The sequence below is a fragment of the Carassius gibelio genome, chromosome B7 (assembly GCF_023724105.1).
Source record: "Carassius gibelio isolate Cgi1373 ecotype wild population from Czech Republic chromosome B7, carGib1.2-hapl.c, whole genome shotgun sequence".
NCBI classification, from domain to species: Eukaryota; Metazoa; Chordata; class Actinopteri; order Cypriniformes; family Cyprinidae; genus Carassius; species Carassius gibelio.
In genome coordinates, this window is record NC_068402.1 from 27,768,502 (window position 1) to 27,788,292 (window position 19,791).

General features: G+C 36.6%; 2 protein-coding genes and 1 long non-coding RNA gene across 3 annotated transcripts in view; 2 read left to right on the forward strand and 1 right to left on the reverse strand.

Annotated features, from left to right (window-relative positions):
* Nucleotides 1-130: 130 nt before the first annotated feature.
* Nucleotides 131-3,754, reverse strand: rwdd (RWD domain containing 4). Its single transcript, XM_052560831.1, has 7 exons — nucleotides 3,547-3,754; nucleotides 3,162-3,242; nucleotides 2,834-2,943; nucleotides 2,221-2,371; nucleotides 1,879-1,990; nucleotides 1,575-1,785; nucleotides 131-738 (listed from the first exon to the last, which is right to left on the reverse strand). Exons 1-6 carry the CDS (start codon nucleotides 3,568-3,570, stop codon nucleotides 1,727-1,729), a joined length of 537 nt encoding a protein of 178 aa, XP_052416791.1. The 5' UTR covers nucleotides 3,571-3,754; the 3' UTR covers nucleotides 131-738; nucleotides 1,575-1,726.
* On the forward strand, nucleotides 3,702-4,924 carry LOC127961626 (uncharacterized). Its single transcript, XR_008154479.1, has 3 exons — nucleotides 3,702-3,805; nucleotides 4,572-4,650; nucleotides 4,767-4,924. It is a non-coding gene; the product is annotated as an uncharacterized LOC127961626 (long non-coding RNA).
* Nucleotides 4,925-9,182: 4,258 nt separating this feature from the next.
* adam19a (ADAM metallopeptidase domain 19a) overlaps nucleotides 9,183-19,791 on the forward strand; it is a 71,647-nt gene continuing 61,038 nt past the window's right edge. Inside the window, exons 1-2 of the mRNA XM_052562097.1 lie at nucleotides 9,183-9,750; nucleotides 18,939-19,018. Coding sequence (XP_052418057.1) covers nucleotides 9,627-9,750; nucleotides 18,939-19,018 — 204 coding nt within the window. The 5' untranslated portion in view covers nucleotides 9,183-9,626. The remainder of the gene's footprint in view (nucleotides 9,751-18,938; nucleotides 19,019-19,791) is intronic.

The window sequence follows — 19,791 nt, forward strand, 5'->3', positions numbered from 1 at the left end:
TAAAGAAATTTGAGCAGACCATCTATCAAAACGTGGAGCTTTAAGAAGCTTTCTGATCCATATAACACTAGGTTGACATATTTCTTCAAGGCATTACAGAATGTTTTCACATTAAACAAGAGGGGCACTGTTTTATCTACAAGGAATGTGCTTTAAAACACTTTATTTATTTTTTAAATCACACACCCGTAAAATATCTTCCACAAATAACATCAAAATGTAAAACTTGAAAGTTCACTTTTAACCCCCAAATAGATGGTTTTTATTTATTTGTGTTTTATTTCAGCCACCCCTGACAACAAATCTCTGCACTGCACTTTTTAACTATCTATGATACAATTTAAAAAAATAAATTCCACTAGATGAAACATCACACTGATGTTAGGTTTATTAACTTACACCCAATTGTTCTACTAGATCCAAAAATACAAGTATTTAAAGCGTTGTTAGGTTTCTTGATGTTCATGCGTGGCTCAGCTAGTTTAGCACACGCTAGTGTGGCTCTGAGAACACGTGTCTTTGTGAAGGCAGAGCTCCTTGCACTCATTGTCAGATCTGCTCTGTGACAGCTCCAGGTGAATTGAAATCATGGCCGGAGAGAATTCATGTTCAGCTTTCATATAACAAACAAGTGCAGAGAGACACATTTCATCCATACATTCATCCAGCGCTACTTCAATCCATCATTTCTTCTCAAGCATCGCTTTAATCTTCATCTTTCCCTCCAGTTTTGCTCAGCTGTATGAAAAAAAAGAAAACAAGAAATATGTAAATCCATCATAAGCGTGCACTACTGGTCAAAGTTTTGGGATTTTTAAAGAATTTTTACGTTTAAAAAAAAAGAAAAATAATTTTCTTATGCACACCAAAGCTGTATTTGTTTGATTTTGAGAAAAGAATTACAATAAAAAACAATGTACTGTAGTATTTTTTTTTTTTTTTTTTTTCAAAATAATTAATTTCCAATTTAATGCATCCATGCTTAAAGCACTGGACCATAACCTCATTAGTAATAGTAGTGTTTCATTGTGACACTTTCATTAAAAAAAAAAAAAAACCTATTAACAGTGTTTATGGTCTAGTATGTTGTTGACATGATTACATGAGTGTTTTTTTTTTTTTCAAAATACAAAGGTCCCAAACATTTGAAAACATAATTTGAATGCCATTATAACAGTATATCAAATCAAACAGCACCTACAAACAGATGACGCTAGATATGTTGTCGAAACTTTCTGAATTAAATGAAACCAAATGCTACAAAGGTCAACTGTAGTGGATGTAGGTTCACCTCTAGTTCACACAGGTGTCCTTTAGCAGAGAAACCACAGGTGGACTTCATATGAACTATGCCCAAATACTTCTGTCTATTGTTTTATTATCTAAACAGCGCACCTCTCAAATTTCTGTGAAATGCTCGAGCTGTTTTTCTCTCAAATAAATGCCATTTGGTTCGATTTTTTAATCGAATGTCACAAAATTCAAACCATGTAGAGTGCAAATGCTTCTTGGGGCAACTGTATATTATATCTTGTACATTCTATATGTATATTATATACATATAAACCACTTACATGCTGTTTGTTGGACAGAGAAGGTGGCAATGAATGGATGAGATCCCCGTGCAAAAGAAAAAGACAGATTATAAAACAAGTTTATGATCATTTAAGAATGCGCAATTTCATTTTACATGTCAAATTGCATTTGTAGTAAATCTTTTCTCATCTTAACTTACCTTGACAACATCTACCCAGTTCCAACCTCTTGGCAGTTCACCCTTATTATCTGTTCATCACAAAGAGCAGTTTCCCATCAGTGTGCATTCAAACAACAAAGCCAAACTTATTTCTTTTTTTTGTTTTTGCCAACAATACGAACCTGTTCTCCCAATCAGTTTCCTCTTCTGTGCTTTGGTTAGTTGCTCTTTCTTCTCCTTTTTCTTACTGACAGAGGTGGAATTATTCATGACATCGCTGTTGGATATCAGGGTCTGAGAAACAATAGAGTCGTTACATTATTTACAGGAGCCGTGACAGTCATTGTGAATATCTGAATGCAGCGAGGGCAGTTTCCATAGATACAAGAGACCTTCAACTGTTGCAGTGATATGCTGCTGTATTCTTTGAGGTGAAGTGAATGTATAAAGATATCAAGTCAAATCAACCAGAAAGCACTAGTCCAGAGATCGCAAAAAGAGTCTAACTCTTCAAGAATACAAACCACAGCGGATGTCACAGGCTGGTGGTTTTCCATGAGTGCTTCCTGGTTTTCTTTGGCCCACTCAAAGAGCGTGTACATCATGGCAGTGCCCAGGTTGGCCTCTACCTGTTCACTCAACTTGGAGAGAATGTACTGCTTCGTCTCCAGGGATCTGAAAATAGATGTTATTCTATAGATAAACGACTATTCAAAAGTTTTTGTGTGTGTGTGTGTGTCTTTCTATTTCAGATAAATGCTGAGGAATTTTAATATGTTGTGATATGAGGACCAAATCAAAATATCAGAATGATTTCTGGAGGATCATGTGACACTGAAGAGTGCAGTTATGGCTGCTGAAAATTCAGCTTCGCCATCACAGAAATTAATTACATTTTAGGAAGCATTCTAATAAAAAACGGTTGTAAATTGCAATAATATATGACAGTATCACTGTTCACTTTATTACTGATCAATTAAATGCAGCCTTGGAAAGCATAAGAGACACTGATCATCAACATTTAGATCAAATGTGTGTGTGTGTGTGTGTGTGTGTGTATATTAAAAATAATAGAACAATCTATAAACTAAAGCTTAGAACTTTTCAGCCACAATTAAAACTCTGAGAACAACTTGCATTCTGTTGTTGAAAAAAGCATCTAGTGATATGTGCGGGGCAGTTTCAGGATAGCTCTCTGGCCAGGACACTTCTAGCAGGAAGGACTTGGAGTCATCGAGATCTCCTATCTACAAATAAAAAACGAAAAAGGCACAATTCAGACACAAACCACAGCATTAACACAAACTTTCGGAGATGATGCAACAGTAGCGATTAAGGTTTTTGGAACTGTATTCATATCCTGCTATCTGTACACCATAAATAAACACATCTGTAAGCCAAAGTAAAGAGTGGCGGGTGTATTTATTATATAAATACTTAAGTATTTGTGTGTGGCAGTTCTTACCCTGAACTGGAAGGAAACAGGACTGAGCTCTTTAAAGCAATCATCTCCTTCATAGATGGAGCGGAGAGCCTCCAACTCCATCTGCACATGAACACTTCAGACTGTCAAAACACTACCATGGTATTACCATGTTTCATACATGTACCAGTATACTAAACATTCAGTGGTATATAAAAATGGTATACATACAGTGATAGCACTGTGAGTTACAACCACTGTAAGTTTTATATAGTGTTAAATGTTACATTTCAAAAACACATATAAACATCAAGTTCATTAAGTTTGTGATTAGGTTAAAATACACAGCCTTTGTTAAACCTCCACACTGTATTTAAATGAGCATCTTTGAGCTCATGTGCGTTAGCTTTAGCAGTATCTCTCTCACCTCCTGGTCTTCATTGGCAGTCATGTTTTTCACCAATCCAACACTTTAAACCAGTCATAAACAGCGCTGCTGTACCAGCGGACTGTGACCAAAATAACGTTTAGACATTTAAGAGTATCAACATGCTTTAGAATAACTCTGCTATGCTTTCACAGTCTCCAGTTTACAGAACACAGAAGATTGTCATCTCACAGGAAATAGTCACATTACTGCCGCCTGCAGGACTGGAGAACTGAAAGAACTACAGTGCACTGCTTCGGTAACGACCCTTCATTTACTCTAGATGGGGCCAAAACACTGTGTGTCATTGCATGGCTATTGCCTGTTGTGGTATATTTCAAGTCATATGTCAGTGTACATAACGAAAAGTAAAAGGGAAAATATACAAATTCTAAGAAAATATGCATCTATACTCTTTAAGATCTTTCCCTGAATAGTTACATTGCCAAAGCTTTAACGGGCCTTTAATGAGCCTTGCATACACAAAGTCTATTATGTTTTTCAAATTATTCACATTTTGCAGCAGTGGCTGTGTAAACAAGTGAATAAAATAAAATCACTCATAAAGACAACAGTCAACTGAATATTGAGATTTGACCTAAGGTTGGATTGTGTGTTTAAGAATATTTCATGAATGTCAAATCAGCAAAGTCGGCATAAATGGTCTCTCAGTCTAGTTCTGTAGGCTACACAATCACAGGGAAGACTGCAGACTTGACAGTTGTCCAAAAGATGTCCATTGACACCTTGCACAAGGAGGGCAAGACACAAAAGGTCATTGCAAAAGAGGCTGGCTGTTCAAAGAGCTCTGTGTCCAAGCACATAAACAGAGAGGCAAAGGGATGGAAAAGATGTGGTAGAAAAAGGTGTACAAGCAATAGGGATAACCGCACCCTGGAGAGGATTGTGAAACAAAACCCATTCAAAAATGTGTGGGAGATTCACAAAGAGTGGACTGCAGAGTTATGCAAAGTTATGTTCTCTGATGAAAGTGAAAATAATTGTGCATTTTATTTGGAAATCAGGATTCCAGAGTCTGGAGGAAGAGAGGAGAGGCACACAATCCACGTTGCTTGAGGTCCAGTGTAAAGTTTCCACAGTCAGGTATGTGTTTTCTGAGGTCCAAGGTCAAGGCAGACGTATACCAGGGAGTTTTAGAGCACTTCATGCTTCCTGCTGCTGACCAACTTTATTTAGATGCACATTTCATTTTCCAACAGGACTTGGCACCTGCACACAGTGCCAAAGCTTCCAGTACCTGGTTTAAGAACCATGGTATGCCTGTTCTTAATTGGCCAGCAAACTCGCCTCACCTTATACCCACAGAAAATCTATGGGGTATTGTGAAGAAGAAGATGCGGTATGCCAGACCCATCAAGGCAGAAGAGCTGAAGGCCACTATCAGAGCAACCTGGGCTCTCATAACACCTGAGCAGTGCCACAGACTGATCGACTCCATGCCATGCCGCATTGCTGCAGTAATTCAGGCAAGAGGAGCCCCAACTAAGTATTGAGTGCTGTACATGCTCATACTTTTCAGTTTGCCAAGATTTCTAAAAATCCTTTCTTTGTATTGGTGTTAAGTAATATTCAAAATTTTCTAAAATACTGAATTTGGGATTTTCCTTAGTTGTCAGTAATAGTCATCAAAATGAAAAGAAATAAACATTTTAAATGTATCAGTCTTTGTGTAATGAATGAATAGAATATACAAGTTTCACTTTTTGAATGGAATTAGTGAAATAAATCTACTGTTTGATGATATTCTAATTATATGACCAGCACCTGTATTTATTAATTACAATATTGGTTGGCTGATGTTCACATTGTTCTTCTATACATGATTTTATGTGTGTGAGTGAGAGTGAGAGAGAGAGAGAGAATGCATATAATGGCCTAGGCTGTTTAAGAAATTAGTGTGTACATCTTGAGTACGAGGAGCAGGTTTGGAAACTGGAAAAATGGTGTGAAGAAAGTTCTTTATTGATAAATGTAAGTAAAACAAAAGAGACTAAATCATCCAGAGCCTCTAACAGAAATAATGTTATGTGATCAAAATGTTGAAATTGTGAAGACTTTTAAGTATTTAGGAATCATGATAGACTGTAAATTGAACTTCTCTGATAATGTGGCTCTTATTTGTAAGAAAGCAAATCAAAGGATATTCTTGCTAAGGAAACTGAAAAAATTTTGTGTGAGCAAAGCTGTGTTGCAAAGAGTTTATACAGGGTTAATTGAGAGTGTTTTAGGGTATAATATAACAGTGTGGTTCGGATGAGTTACTTCTGTGAATAAAGTTAAATTAGACAGAATTATAAGAGTAGCTGGGAAGATTATAGGATTAAAGCAAAAGTCAGTCACTCACTTATACAAAATTGCTATTCAGAGAAAAGCTTTGATTATAACGAGAGACACAACACACCCCTTGAATCATGTTTTTGAATTATTACTATCACGTCGTCGTTATAGAACACCAAAAGTAATGAAAGCAGTAGTTCTTTAGTTGTTGTTGTTTTGTCCATAAAATGAAAGTCAACTGGAACCAAAACTATTTGATTGCAAACATTCTTCAAAATATCTTCCTTTGTGTTGCAAAGGAATGTTTCAATGTCTGGAACAACACAAAGACAAATAAATATTGACCATTTTTTTCCCCCCTTTCAATAGCAGGTATTATTGTGACAACTTATAATTGAAGTAATCTGCTAAGTATTTACTTAAAAAACCCAAACCCATGTTTTATTCAAAAATGTACATTATTCATCATTTGAAGCTCATCATTTCCCATTTGCATTCTAATTTATTTGGCTTACATAACCCAATCAGAACAAAACAAAATAATTTAACACCTTTTACTTAATAGTTCACATTTACATAGTAATCACAAAACAGCACAACTCACTCTGTGCAAGCACTTTCTTGGCAACATGAATGTTGATTATTTGCTCTCATTTACATGTGGAACTCCTCTGGACTACAGGTCAACAATATGTTCTCAGTGAGTCATGATTAAAGGCCTCTCTTATCACTGAGTAAAGCCACCTGCCTTTTAAGACTGAGCTGAAGTGCACCAGAGAGCCGGGGGCAGAAGATTATATCCTAGCTCACTTCTGACAGCCCGATAGCCAAATTACCTGTTGGGAAGATTTACTGTTCTAATTTCAGATCTATTTCACCAGACCTCTACATGCTCTTCCATTAAACAAGCCATCCAAAAACGAGTTTATGAAAGACACAACTCTGGGTCAAAAATAAATCATTTATCATCTGTCTGCAAATGCAATATTTATCATAGCCTCATTGGGCTACAGTATCTGGTGTACAATGGCATGACCCTAGAAGATGGGATATTGCTCAAACTTTTCAGTGAGTCCAGTGAATGAGGCAGGCATAAATACATAATGTAATATAATATAAAAAATGCAAATAAATACAAAATAAAATGTTCTTGTCCCACTGAGAGATTTTTTATATAATATAATATAATATAATATAATAATGGTTTTACTTGCATAGAATATAGTATAAAATTATTTATGTGGGGAGGAAAGAAGCCATTTCATGGCACACCACCCTCCACAAGCGTTCTGTCAAGTGCATTAACTTCTGAGCACTCTAATGCTTGATTCAGTTCTGTGGCTTGTTTTGTACTCTCCAAGCTTACGTGGCACAGCATATGGCACTGTGGAGCCAAAAGTATATATGCATGTTTCTTTAGGCAAAGAACTCCAGGCAGCAGGCCCAATGCTTTAACTCCCACAGTCTGAATTACATGACTGGGTCGCTCTACACAATCTCTTTTATGGCTTGGCTGTACAAAGTTGCAGGAGGCCTATTGTCTGTGTGCTGTAAACCTCTCGCAGGCTTGTTTTGATTGTTTTTCTGTGTTTAAAATCTGAATGGATAGAACATTTGCTGATGACTGAGTAATGATAAAGTCGCAGAAACCACACTGCACATGCTCTGTTAAAAGATCCATTGTTTCATTGTGGGGCTTTTTCTTCCCTGGTTCACAGATACATGCCAGCATTACATGTTGGACCACAATGGTGTTGTGTGCCTGCTTTATGCAGAATTGTGGAAACAACAGAATTCAAAAGTACAGGTGAAATGATTATATTAGATTAGATTTGATTAGATCCTGGGCAACAAAACCGGTCATAAGAATCACGGATATATTTCAATCAATCACCTTTATTTATATAGTGCTTTAAACAAAATACATTGCGTCAAAGCACTTAACAACATTCATTTGGAAAACAGTGTGTCGATAATGCAAAATGATAGTTAAAGGCAGTTCATCATTGAATTCAGTTATGTCAACTCCGTTCAGTTTAAATAGTGTCTGTGCATTTATTTGCAATCAAGTCAACGATATCGCTGTAGATGAAGTGACCCCAACTAAGCAAGCCAGAGGCGACAGCGGCAAGGAACCGAAACTCTATCGGTGACAGAATGGAGAAAAAAACCTTGGGAGAAACCAGGCTCAGTTGGGGGGCCAGTTCTCCTCTGACCAGACGAAACCAGCAGTTAAATTCCAGGCAGCAGCAAAGTCAGATTGTGCAGAAGAATCATCTGTTTCCTGTGGTCTTGTCCTGTTGGTCCTCTGAGACAAGGTCTTTACAGGGGATCTGTATCTGGGGCTCTAGTTGTCCTGGTCTCCGCTGTCTTTCAGGGATGTAGAGGTCCTTTCTAGGTGCTGATCCACCATCTGGTCTGGATACGTACTGGATCCGGGCGACTGCACTGACCCTCTGATCTGGATACAGACTGGATCTGGTGGCCACAGTGACCTCGGAACAAGAGAGAAACAGACAAATATTAGCGTAGATGCCATTCTTCTAATGATGTAGCAAGTACATCGGGTGTTATGGGAAGTGTTTCCGGTTCACCTAATTAATGCAGCCTAAAAATCCTTTAACAGATTTGGATATTTGTTGCAATAACCAACAATACATCGTATGGGTCAAAATTAAAGATTTCTCTTTTATGCCAAAACTCATTAGGATATTATGTAAAGTTCATGTTCAGTGAAGATATTTTTTAAATGTCCTACCATCAATATATCAAAATTAATTTTTTGATTAATAATATGAATTGCTAAGAACATAATTTGGTCAACTTTAAAGGAGAATTTCTTGATCATTTTTATTATTTTATTTTATGCACCCACAGAAGTATCTCAGCCAAATAGTGTCTTAACAAATCATGCAATAAAAAAAAAATACCTTCATGCAGTCCAGGGTAACATATTATATTATATAGGAGGAGTATTACTTTTTGTAATAAAGTAATACTTTAAAGGTAAAATGTGTTTTAAAAGTGAGTTTTACCCAGAATTCAAGAACAGTCACTGAGTCTGAAAGCCTATGAAATTATCATTAGCCTATTTCCCTATGGAAGCCTATTCCTGCCACATAAAAAGTCAAAATTGTATCTCATAATTTTGAGGTCTTGTGTCCAATATGACGTCAGCATTTGTACGTTTATTGTAATTAAGACTTTTATTTAATAATGTTTAGTTTTTAATGTGACAATTTAGATTTTTGTTTTTAGTTGTGACTCAATGTCTTGTAATTTATGCCACAAATGTTTTTTCTTTCTTTCTTTACTTTTCTTTTCTTTTCTTTAAAGAAGATTGCTTTTGTGGTGAAAATGGACTTTGGCTTTCCTACATCAGTCATAAACCAACAGTCTAAAACGAGCCTGACTAGACTGAGAGACATTTTCAGACCAGCAGACCAGTTTAGGCTGTTTTAAGCTGTTTTTCTCAGCAGGGGTCTGCTGAATACAGTGATCATTGAGTCATACAGGCTATTCTCTATGACCGGAAAAAAGCCCCGGCGGGTGCTTTCAAGTGTCCAAGCAAGGCTTCACAGTCCTTACCTTCCTTGCTTGCTTGTGTTCTCTGTCTGCTCTTAGTAGGACAATATAACGAACATATAATAGTTCGCGTGGCTCACGCAAATCGAGAGGGCAGAGCTTAGCTGACTCCGTTACATCTATTTCTTGTTTCCTCTCACGCTGGCGAGTGAATACAGCGCGAGGCGAGACGGAGAACAGCATCGAACGCCACAGGGATGTATACCAAACACAGACAGAAAAACGGACCCACTTCATCGACACGATATGCGCTTGTAATGCTATCTTTTTTTCTCTTTAACGGTTTACTGGAAACTGTAGGCGGAAATCCTCGGGAGGAAGGTAAGACGCTGCTTTCTTACCCAGAACCTACTTGGAAAGTTGTCTTTATCAACCAGTTGCGCGCATCCGTGAAGAAGTTTTCTTGCGGGTGATACGCAATTAAATAACTTTGAAAAGTGTAGATGTAATGCGTAAATATATTGTTTGCTTGGTTTATCGTGTAAAAAGAAAATATTCTGAGCAACAATTCATCAGTGATTTCTCTTCCATATAAGGATGGCGATTGCCGACTAATGCAAGCCCAGTTCATTATCTGCTGATTGTTTACACTAATGTTGCGGATGCACGCTTCAGCAGATGTGATTGCAGCTTTGTATTGATATCAGCTGAAATTGCAAGGCGAGGGAGAAAATGTGACAAGCAGCTAGCGAAGCTCAGATAGTGATTCTCCAGCAGTTAAAGCTGAACGACTTTTCGATACATTTACAAGTATCCTACCGGTTTTTCATCACTGGCTGCATTTTTGTAAAGCGCAGGAACCGAATTGTTCAAAAATCCTAGAACATGCATTCGAAGTTCTGAACAAAAATGTTCTTCCAGTATTTTCTTTTTAGTTCATCAAATCATACAGCGCGACACAAATTGACTTTATTTATTTTTATTTTTATTAAATCAAAAGCATACATCGCCAATCAAATCGATTTTTTTGTGAATAAAATAAATGCATCTCAAACGACAAAAATTGCGTGACGATTCGGAACGAATGACTCTGATTGGTGAATGTAAAACACTTATAAATGATTTGGAGTGTTACTTGTTTAATTTAGAAGTGTTCTGTTAGCAAATACAACATAAAGCTACAACATAAAAGCTTAGAGAGCCCACTGAATCATTAAATATTTTTGTTGTTGTTTGATTTGTTTATTTAATTATTGGGCTGCTATGCTTATATATATATATATATATATATATATATATATATATATATATATATATATATATATATATATATATATATATATATATATTATATCCTACATGTTCTTTCCCCCCTATTTTTTTGTTCAGAAGTTGACTAATCGTTAATGTAGCCTATAATCGGTAAATTTAGAGGACCACCAGCATGCTTATTTAAACACATCACATTTCTGTCAAACCACTGAACAGCACAAAACAAATCGATTTGATCTTTAGAAATTAGTCCGTCTTTCAGTTATGTAGAACAATGATGTGTGATGTCAGCCTTAATGACAGGACTCCATTAAACCAAACTGTTATTGATGCTGCAAATCCATTAGCCTACTGTCTATTATACCCAGCATTCAAGAAGTTCACTTTATTAACACCCCAGATTTTCACTGAAGAAGACTGTTGGCAATTTTTTTTCCCATTAAGTGATCATATGACATTGCTAAAAAAATAACATTATTTTGTGTGTTTGTTGTAATGCAATATGTTTGTGGTTTAAGGTTCAAAAGACACATTATTTTCCACATAATGTACATTTATTGTTTTGTCCTCTATGCCCATTGCCTTTCTGAAATATGTCGATTTTTACATAGCTCATCGTTCTGGAAAGCGAGGTGCACCCTGATTGGTCAGCCATTCAGTGCGTTGTGATTGGCCGAAATTCCTCAAAGCATGTGACAGAAATCTGATGCCCCTTAACACTATGGTGACCAGTGTTGCCAAGTCCACGGTTTCCAGTGGGGACATAATTACTGATTATGAAGACTTATATTGTCTTTTTACTCGTTTTGTTGCATATCACGCTGCGTAAACATAAAAACATGTCTGCATTTTTGATTGGAGAAACGACAAACAACAAGCACTTCTCTACACTGCTCACAACTCACGTTGGAATCATCAGTGGTAAATCCTTTACATGTGAAAACTTACAATACTTGTGAAATACTTACAGACTGTGAGTCAGATGCAGCAGACTGTTCTTGCAGAGTTGGAATTGCCTCACTTTATAGAAACAGACACCAGCATTGTAGACTACTCTGACAGGAAACAGTCCTTTTACTCACACATCTGAATATTGGGTTGAACTGTTCTGGAACAGTGTTGTAAATACAACTTAACCACTGTTGTGTCCTCTTTTGGAAGACCAAACAAAGTAGTTTTGCTTTCAAAACGAAACACAGTGTCTCCACGACACGGCACCAACAGCAACAGTGAAAATAAAAGTTACACCATCTTTATTTGCGTGAACATTTAGACAGCGTTATGCAAATATTCCTACATTGTGACGTAGACATGTGGAGGCGTGTTTGAACGAGGCATTTTAGGAGGGCCTGGTTGACTCTTAACTTTTTTATCTCTTTGGATTTGAGACTTTAGTCTTTGCAACCCTCCAGATCTTCTTTATGCATCAAGAGCTTGAAACACTCCAAAGAGAAAAGAAAAATTGAAGTCGCATCATATGACCCCTTTAATATTTTATTACAGGCATCAGTACTCTGTCATTTAAAAACTATGTTTTACTGAAACTCAAACAGGCTGTTGGTCTCAGGATATCAGGTTCAGTCCTGTTTCAACAGAAACGACACAAGCTCTCTGCTTGTTCTGCGTGTTTGGAGAAGTTCTACATCTCTCTGAGATTTGACCGGGGACTTGGGGACCTGCACTGAGCTTCAGTCTCCATACTGTGTGACAGACCTTTAATGCATTTATAACAAGGCTTGCGATATTATCTACGACAGGCAAGAGCTATTAGCAAGAGCAAATATTCTGCTGAGCTGGGAAGTTAATGTTAACATACACTTATGGCTTGTTTATACCTATATGTGAATTTTAAATGATGCACAAAACTAGCCATTTGTTACTTCTGCTTAAACTGAAAAAAAAAGCCTTGTGACGTAATACTAAAGAATATATATTTGCATTTCCTATTGCTACTTGCAAGCAATGCAGGTTTTCTGCTTTATTTGCAATTCAATGAGGAAAGACCAATATAAATTCTGAATGCAAACAAAAATCCAAGAAATTAAATCTCAATTTTGAATGCCAATATAAAAATGACTTCACTGCCTATTCAGTTTTCACATTATAATTACTGATTCTTGAGAATATTGGTACAAAATAAAATAAATAATAGATTTTGTGTCAAGGGATTATTAATTTCGATTATTTTCCATAGCTTTCTAAAATACTTCAAGTCAAATATTTTTGTTTAGTGAATTTCTCTTGTCTGGAATAACTGACTGCTCATCTGTACAATTGATTTTCTACATAATAGTGTCTATTGTATCTCTGCAGTCTCTCTTTTGCTCTCTCAATGCAAGTTTTTAATTAATGCCATCTTTTATCTCAAAACAGATATTGATCGTAGTAAAGCTGGCCTTGGAGGACTCCGGGATTACTTTTATGCTGAATATAAAACTTTATTAATGTATGTTTTGATGCTATTTCCGGTTTATTCAGTTTGTTCACAAAATGTGCTTTTCCTTGCTTGTCATTCATATACTCATAAAGTGTCAAATATTTATTATAAACACTGACCAGTCTAGCTTTCATTTAAATAAATGAATTCACTTTCAATTTCTTAGAGTTACAAAAAGACAAAAAGAGCCAGTGTGACGTTGTTCAATTCATAAAACAATGAATAAACACACTGTGTGTTTCCTATATACTGTGCTATTTTTTGCAGAACGATGTGAATGTTTGAAAAACTGCAAATAAGAAAAATGGTGGAAGATAATGCTTGCATCACAATTTAATACAAACTGCTACAATATAAAGGTTGAAAGAATTCTTCTCTACAAGGAAGGACTGGGTTCATGCATTGTAGACTTATTTGAAATATGTACATAATAGCACAGGAGGTATAAATAAGGCAGACTTTTTGCAGTGGTCTACTCACAGCGCTTTGTGCTCGCCACAGCTGCATGGGTTAGTTATATCACCATTATTCATTTATACGCCTTATGTTTATGCGATGAGACGAAAGATGGATGACTTTGGGTTTCATCAGTATGTCTAAAAAGCCCCTTGTTCCTGGAATGTTCCATTAGTCCCTGGACTACAGTTTTTCTATCAGGATAATGACTTTCATAAATTGGCTCACACAATAGATAATGGTTGTTTTTTCTTGTGAAAGCGACTTTTGTGGCATGGAATCTTATTATAACGCCATCTTTTTCTCAGCTGTAGGTCCACAGTACATCATTATAAATCCTCCTTGTCTTTTTAAATACAGCATGTACTTCAAATTCTGAATATTGCACTGTATACAGCCCTTGCGAAAAAGAAGTGTATCAAATTGTGTTGAATGTGTGCTTGTAGTGTACTTCACATTTTAAAAGTCTATTTAAAAAAATGTTCTTGAAGATAATCTAATATTGATGAAATAAAAGGCTACTTAAGTGAACTTACAGTACAGTTGCATGACTGTTTCTTAACACACTTAAGTAACTTAGCTGTAAAGTAAATTTTAAATCTTAATTTTAATAATGCTTTAATACTACACATTTGATATCTTGACTTAAATACCAAAGCTCAAATAAATGACTTGATTATAATCTTATTTAAGTGAATTTAAGTGTAGTGTATGTATTGAAAATTAATATATGTTAAGTGTACTAAAATGTAACTTCATCATCATTACAAATGTGTAATAAATAAATACATGACATACGTTTCAGTTACACTTTATTTTAAGTTGTCTTTGTTACAGTGTAATTACACGTTGAGTAATATTAATTTACACCTTAAAATAAAGTGCTACCGAAGTTTCAATAGAAATTATGTTTAAATATTTTTAGATTACCATAAATGGTTGTCATCAGTACATTAAAACAAGAAGTAATTCTGAAATGACATGTATTTTTTGTAAGTTGTATTCTACATATAAAGTTGTAATGTTTGTTTGTAGGTGCTGCTAAAGTCGGTCAATCTTATTGCATTTAAAAGAAGTTTAAACTACAAGAAATTTTCATTTAATTGTAAACAGCATACAATGTAACCTTTAGTGTCTGAAAATATTAAATATTATATTATTTATGATACCTATCATTTCTAAAAGTATGGTAATTTACATTTTTTTTTACAATCTTGCAAACATTGTTAGCATTTTTTAAAAGTACTTGTGCTTTGTGTCTATTGTTTATCAACTAGAGAAGCATAAACTTCTTTGATAAAACTTATAACAGTTTGTAGTGCGGGTGGACTTTAGTGGACTCCTACACAAGCAACGCTCGTGGCATTTTAATAAAAATATATTGAAGGCTGTATGAGTCAGATTCCATTATAAATTGACATTCTTAGGTGCTATAAAAGGAGTGAGAGATAAAGAGTGTGTGTTTTAGAGAGAGAGATAAAAAGAGAGACAAATGTAATCAGAGAGGAAATCAGAGAGACAAAAAGCTGCAGACAGAGATGGGGAGCGTGGCGGAGCTGTTAGTTGTAAGGTAAGGGAGGAGTTTGCCTGTGTTGTTTAGAGCTGTCACTGTAGACGCCTGGTCCCTGCAGTGCTTTGTGATTGCATTTGGTTTTAAAACGGCACCCTGGAAACAGTGATAGAAACAGTTCTATTCAAACCGCTCTATCTCTCTTTCTTTCTGTCTCCTCTCTCACACACGCGCCAGGCACAATTCAGAGAAGAGATCCCCCACACAGAAGCAACATTCAGTCTTGTGCCAGCTTATCTCAGACACACACACACACAAATCGTAGTCCGTCATCTGCACCATGCAGCATCTTTACAGTGAATTTTGGACTTACTAAATTGCAGATGCTTCCTCTCAAACTGATATTGACATGTTTCTTTTTTTTTTCAGTCTCCGTCTCTCAGCAATGGTCAATAGATTGGTCAGTCACACAGATGATGTGTGGAATTCCTCACACTGTCAGACAGCTGCTGTGATAGACTGATATACTGGCCAGGCCAGTTAATTGCTTGATTTTAGACGATGTAAGCTAAGGTTATCATTTGCTAAAATGTAGAAAGATTGTTTGTTGATGCGTTTTATACAGTTGTACACTGTCCTTATGCCCAATATAATGGTTAAAAAGTATCTCCCCTTGTGTGCACCCTTGCCAATAAACAATTTTGACAATTTATTGGAATTAAAGTCGAAGCGCAAAAGTTATAATAGTATAATTTCTGAATTCACCATTGTGACGAGTGGGGTGGGGACGAGAGCCGTGGGAACGGGTCGAGGCCAGTCGAGTAAATGGAAATTAGTGACACCTGCGCCACTCACACGTCTCCATGTCCAATGGAGGAGATCCGGAAGGATAAAAGAGGAGTTACGATAGTGAAGGACGAGTGAGGAACAGACCTGGGTTTTATTTTGTGGTTTGGTTTTGTTTGTTTTGTTTGGTTTGTGCGCGGCAGTCGTCCGTGAGGGGCTGTCACGCTGTTGTGTGTTTCTTTTATTATTAAAGTTTTATTTAAATGTGCTACAAATGGTCGTATATTGTTACAGCCATATAGAACAGAGATAGTCACCTCCCAAACACATGGCATTAGTTGTGCAAATGTTTCTGTGTAAAGCTTTTTTTGCACCACAATACCACAGTGTTGAACTTTTTCTGAGAAGTCAACCTACAAATTGCATATTTCTTAAACATTAAGCTGGGATAGGAACATATTAAAACAGTAAAAAAACGAGCTTTTTAAATCTTTGTTTTAAGCAAATATTGTGCACAGTACATTGCCATTGCTTTTCCATATTTTATTTCACTTAAGCAATTTTGTGTTTCATTAAATTGCATTAGTTTGGCTATATATCAGCATTCGGCCGCTCTCTTGAAAGACCCATATCGGTTGCAAATTAGAAATATTCTTTCTCATCTCTCTCTCCCTTTCTGTCTCTCTCAGTAGTGACAGGAAATCATAATCATCTCATCTGTTTTTCTCTCTCTTTGTATTCTGTCCTCACCTTGTGATCGATACGTAATCGTAACAGCAACGTTGCTGTATGGATCTTATGTGCTTTCTTACATCTTTTCTGGATATCTGGATACACTCATTAGGCCTCTTTAGAACACAGTATGGGTGTAACCTGCTTCTGTTACATCTGGTGCAATATTTCATTTGTGACATTTTAAAGCTGACATCCTGTCGGATCTGTCAGTTACACTCAACCTATCCCATCCTCAGGTCTGACCTCAATATTGTTCATCCCCGTAATGAGGCGTGAGAATCAGGAAATCAATGATTATACACACCTTACTGTTTGGAGGTGTTAAAGTATGAGGAAATCTCCGTTTTTTTAATCTTTTTAAGGTGTACATAAATTGAGTGAAATATGAAAGTTAATATTTGAAGTAATTAGAAATACACTGTATATAAATATATAAAATACTATTTTATTTTGTGTAATAATGAGACTCCAAGGAAAGCAAGAGAGGAAAGTGAGCAGATAGCAAAAAGGGGAAGAATACTAATCCTCTACTCCTTCAGACTTTTACTTTTCTCCTGAGGTCTGTTCCTAAAAAGCCTGGTAAGAGCGGAAGTGAAAAAGTAAGGCTCTTTGGGACCCCCATGGCAGTTTAGTGACTTGACGGGCAGATAATTGTCAACCAGAGGAAGGTCAATTTCGCTGTGTTTGAAGAGTAACTGCCCTCAAGCCAGCTCTGGCCTTCTTAGATCATTCTTTGGGAACAATGTCTTAGGCTGGCTTGCAGCTAATGCCTTCTCTAAACCTATTAGTTTTGGAAAATGGTTTTCTCTAGAGGGCCATAGTCTGCGTTGATGGATTCTCTGGATTTATGTTGTGCAGGCGACAGGCTGATTATTTTGCGTCCCCAGAACTCAGACTTGGCCTTTGATGATGTTTATTGTGGAAACGAGCTGCGGTTACAACCAGAATAGACTTAGATACATTGCGTTGTGATTGACAAGCCGCAGTGATCTAGAAGGGGCTGATTTTTGACGAGTCAGATGGAAACAGACCATTTGGAATTAGAAAAGCATATTGGAAAAAGGATGGTCTTGTGAGGAGCACGCCCACACACTCCCCTCCCGATCAATTCTATTGCTTCCTTTTACCACGAGTCATAATATATAAACTCCAACCATAGATATGTTGAAGTCAGTAATGATTTTATTTTTCCTCATTTGTGTGCATGACAGCTCTGTGTGAGACCCCAGATGTCTGGGATCTAGCTGATAAAGGACACTTATTTGTTTCTTTTTGCAAAGAAAAGTGCTATCGTTGAGGAAAAGAGAGGGAGGTCAGAGAAAAATCCACACCTCTCATTTCTTTCCCCTCGTTCTTCTCTTTATCAGAGAGAATGCACAGCCAGTTTAGCTGTGCTGATAATCAACTTGTAAAAGCTTGTAATTTTAGCGTCTAATTCTGGATCCCTCGAGAGCTTTAAATCAAGTGCATGAAAGCTGAGACGTTCAAAATGATTTATGAGGATGATTATTCCTCTTAATCATGAGTGATTGAGGGAGATTAATAGTGTGACCCGCTGCCCACTTTTAGCTGCCTCTCTGGAGTTGATTAACTTAATGCCAAGCCTAGATTGCCAAACTATGTTGTGCTCTCATAACTAACACGTCCATGTTCAACTTTCATAAGGTTTCAGGCTTGATAAAAGCACAAACGTGGTTAGTAGTCTGGAGGAGCTTGCAGGATTTCATCTCGGGGTACACATTGAAACCAGACCATGCCCCTAATTCAATAAGTCTCAGAAACTTTGGCTTTTTTTATTGTGAGATGACACAAGGTCACGAAAAATGTCATATGATACCACCACTCAAAACTTAATTAAAAGGAAGATGTTTGTTAAAATATATATTAAAAATACACTACTGAAAAACGTTTTTCTTCGTACTTTTTTTCTTGATGGTTGTACTTGCTATCAAATGCGTCACACTAATGGTCATCTTCAGCGCGCATCTCAAAACAGAAATGAAGAACATTAACTGCTAACGTTTTAGGCTAACGTTATAATGAGAGCACTATTGTAAAAAAATAAAATAAAATTAATTGTTATAGTTTTGTCGACGTTAAGTGTTAGCTATCTGTTAATCAAAACATTATTTACCCCGTTTTTATCTGCAAGGTGGTCATTACACATTTTCCCTGTGCATTAACATCAGTAATTATGTTAGCTGACTCAATGTATTTTGCCCCGCCCCCAAACATATGATTCGACTATCAGTCGAATATCGGCAAGATTCGAAAATTCCGATTCGACTATGAAAATCCTTAGTCGGGGACACTCATAAATGTCAGTAAACATTTATTCCCTCCCATCATCTCAGTGCATCTCTTTCTTTTCAGTGGAAGACAGAGGACAAAGAGTGACAGCACACTGGATCTCTCGCAGAACAGCACAGCAAGAGACTGAAACATCATTTGAGGTAAGACCAAGTAACCATAATAAAAAATAAAAATGAAATATTCACCACATACATATTTATATATATATATATATATATACAGTATAACATTAAATATTCATCAATTTTAAAATTAAAATTTGTACACTGTTGTCTTGGTCTCAGCAGTAAGTTTTCCAAACAATATGGTGTGTTGTGCAATAAAGGATGTTTGTAGATTTCAGCCATGTGGCAAAAGTTTTTTTGCGATCCAATGTACAACATAGTGATTTTTATTTTTTTTTCATGAAAAAGGTCAAGCCAGAGTCTTACACGCCAGTCTATTGGGTACTTAGAAGGATATATGTAGTTGTTGTCTCTTGCAGCTTGTGGTGGCAGCATCACTGCCAGAAAGCAGCTCCTGATAAGCACTCTAGGGTTCTGGTTCTTGTTATCTGAGTTATGAAAGCTTGTAGAGAATCTCGGTTGGTGTGTATTTTAGACTCCTCCATTCTGAGTAAGGCCTGGAATCCAGACAGACCCTTGCGTTTGGTCGCTGCAGGTGTTCTAACATTCAGAGTTTCTAACAAGCAACTAAAAAGCTTTTCCTTCATGTTCTTTTGGAAGAGCTTGATGGTTTCGTGCAGTCTAGGAAACAGCCTGCCTTCTGAAGGATCTAAAAGAGCTCCTCTTTATACAAGACAATGACAACAATGTAGTGGAGTTTCAAGCAGCTGCTCTAATCATGGCTCCTCGTTCTGTGTCCAGTTGTCACATGATGAGCATTCAGTGGTGACAGCTCTGTTGTGTAGCTT

Excerpts from the sequence above, each read along its gene's own strand:
- rwdd (XM_052560831.1), bottom strand. The coding sequence starts at position 3,570 with ATGACTGCCAATGAAGACCAGGAG. Across the intron at positions 2,944-3,161 it reads CTGTTTCCTTCCAGTTCAGG|ATAGGAGATCTCGATGACTC; the intron begins GTAAGAACTGCC and ends TTTTATTTGTAG. Across the intron at positions 1,991-2,220 it reads AGCCTGTGACATCCGCTGTG|ACCCTGATATCCAACAGCGA; the intron begins GTTTGTATTCTT and ends ATTGTTTCTCAG.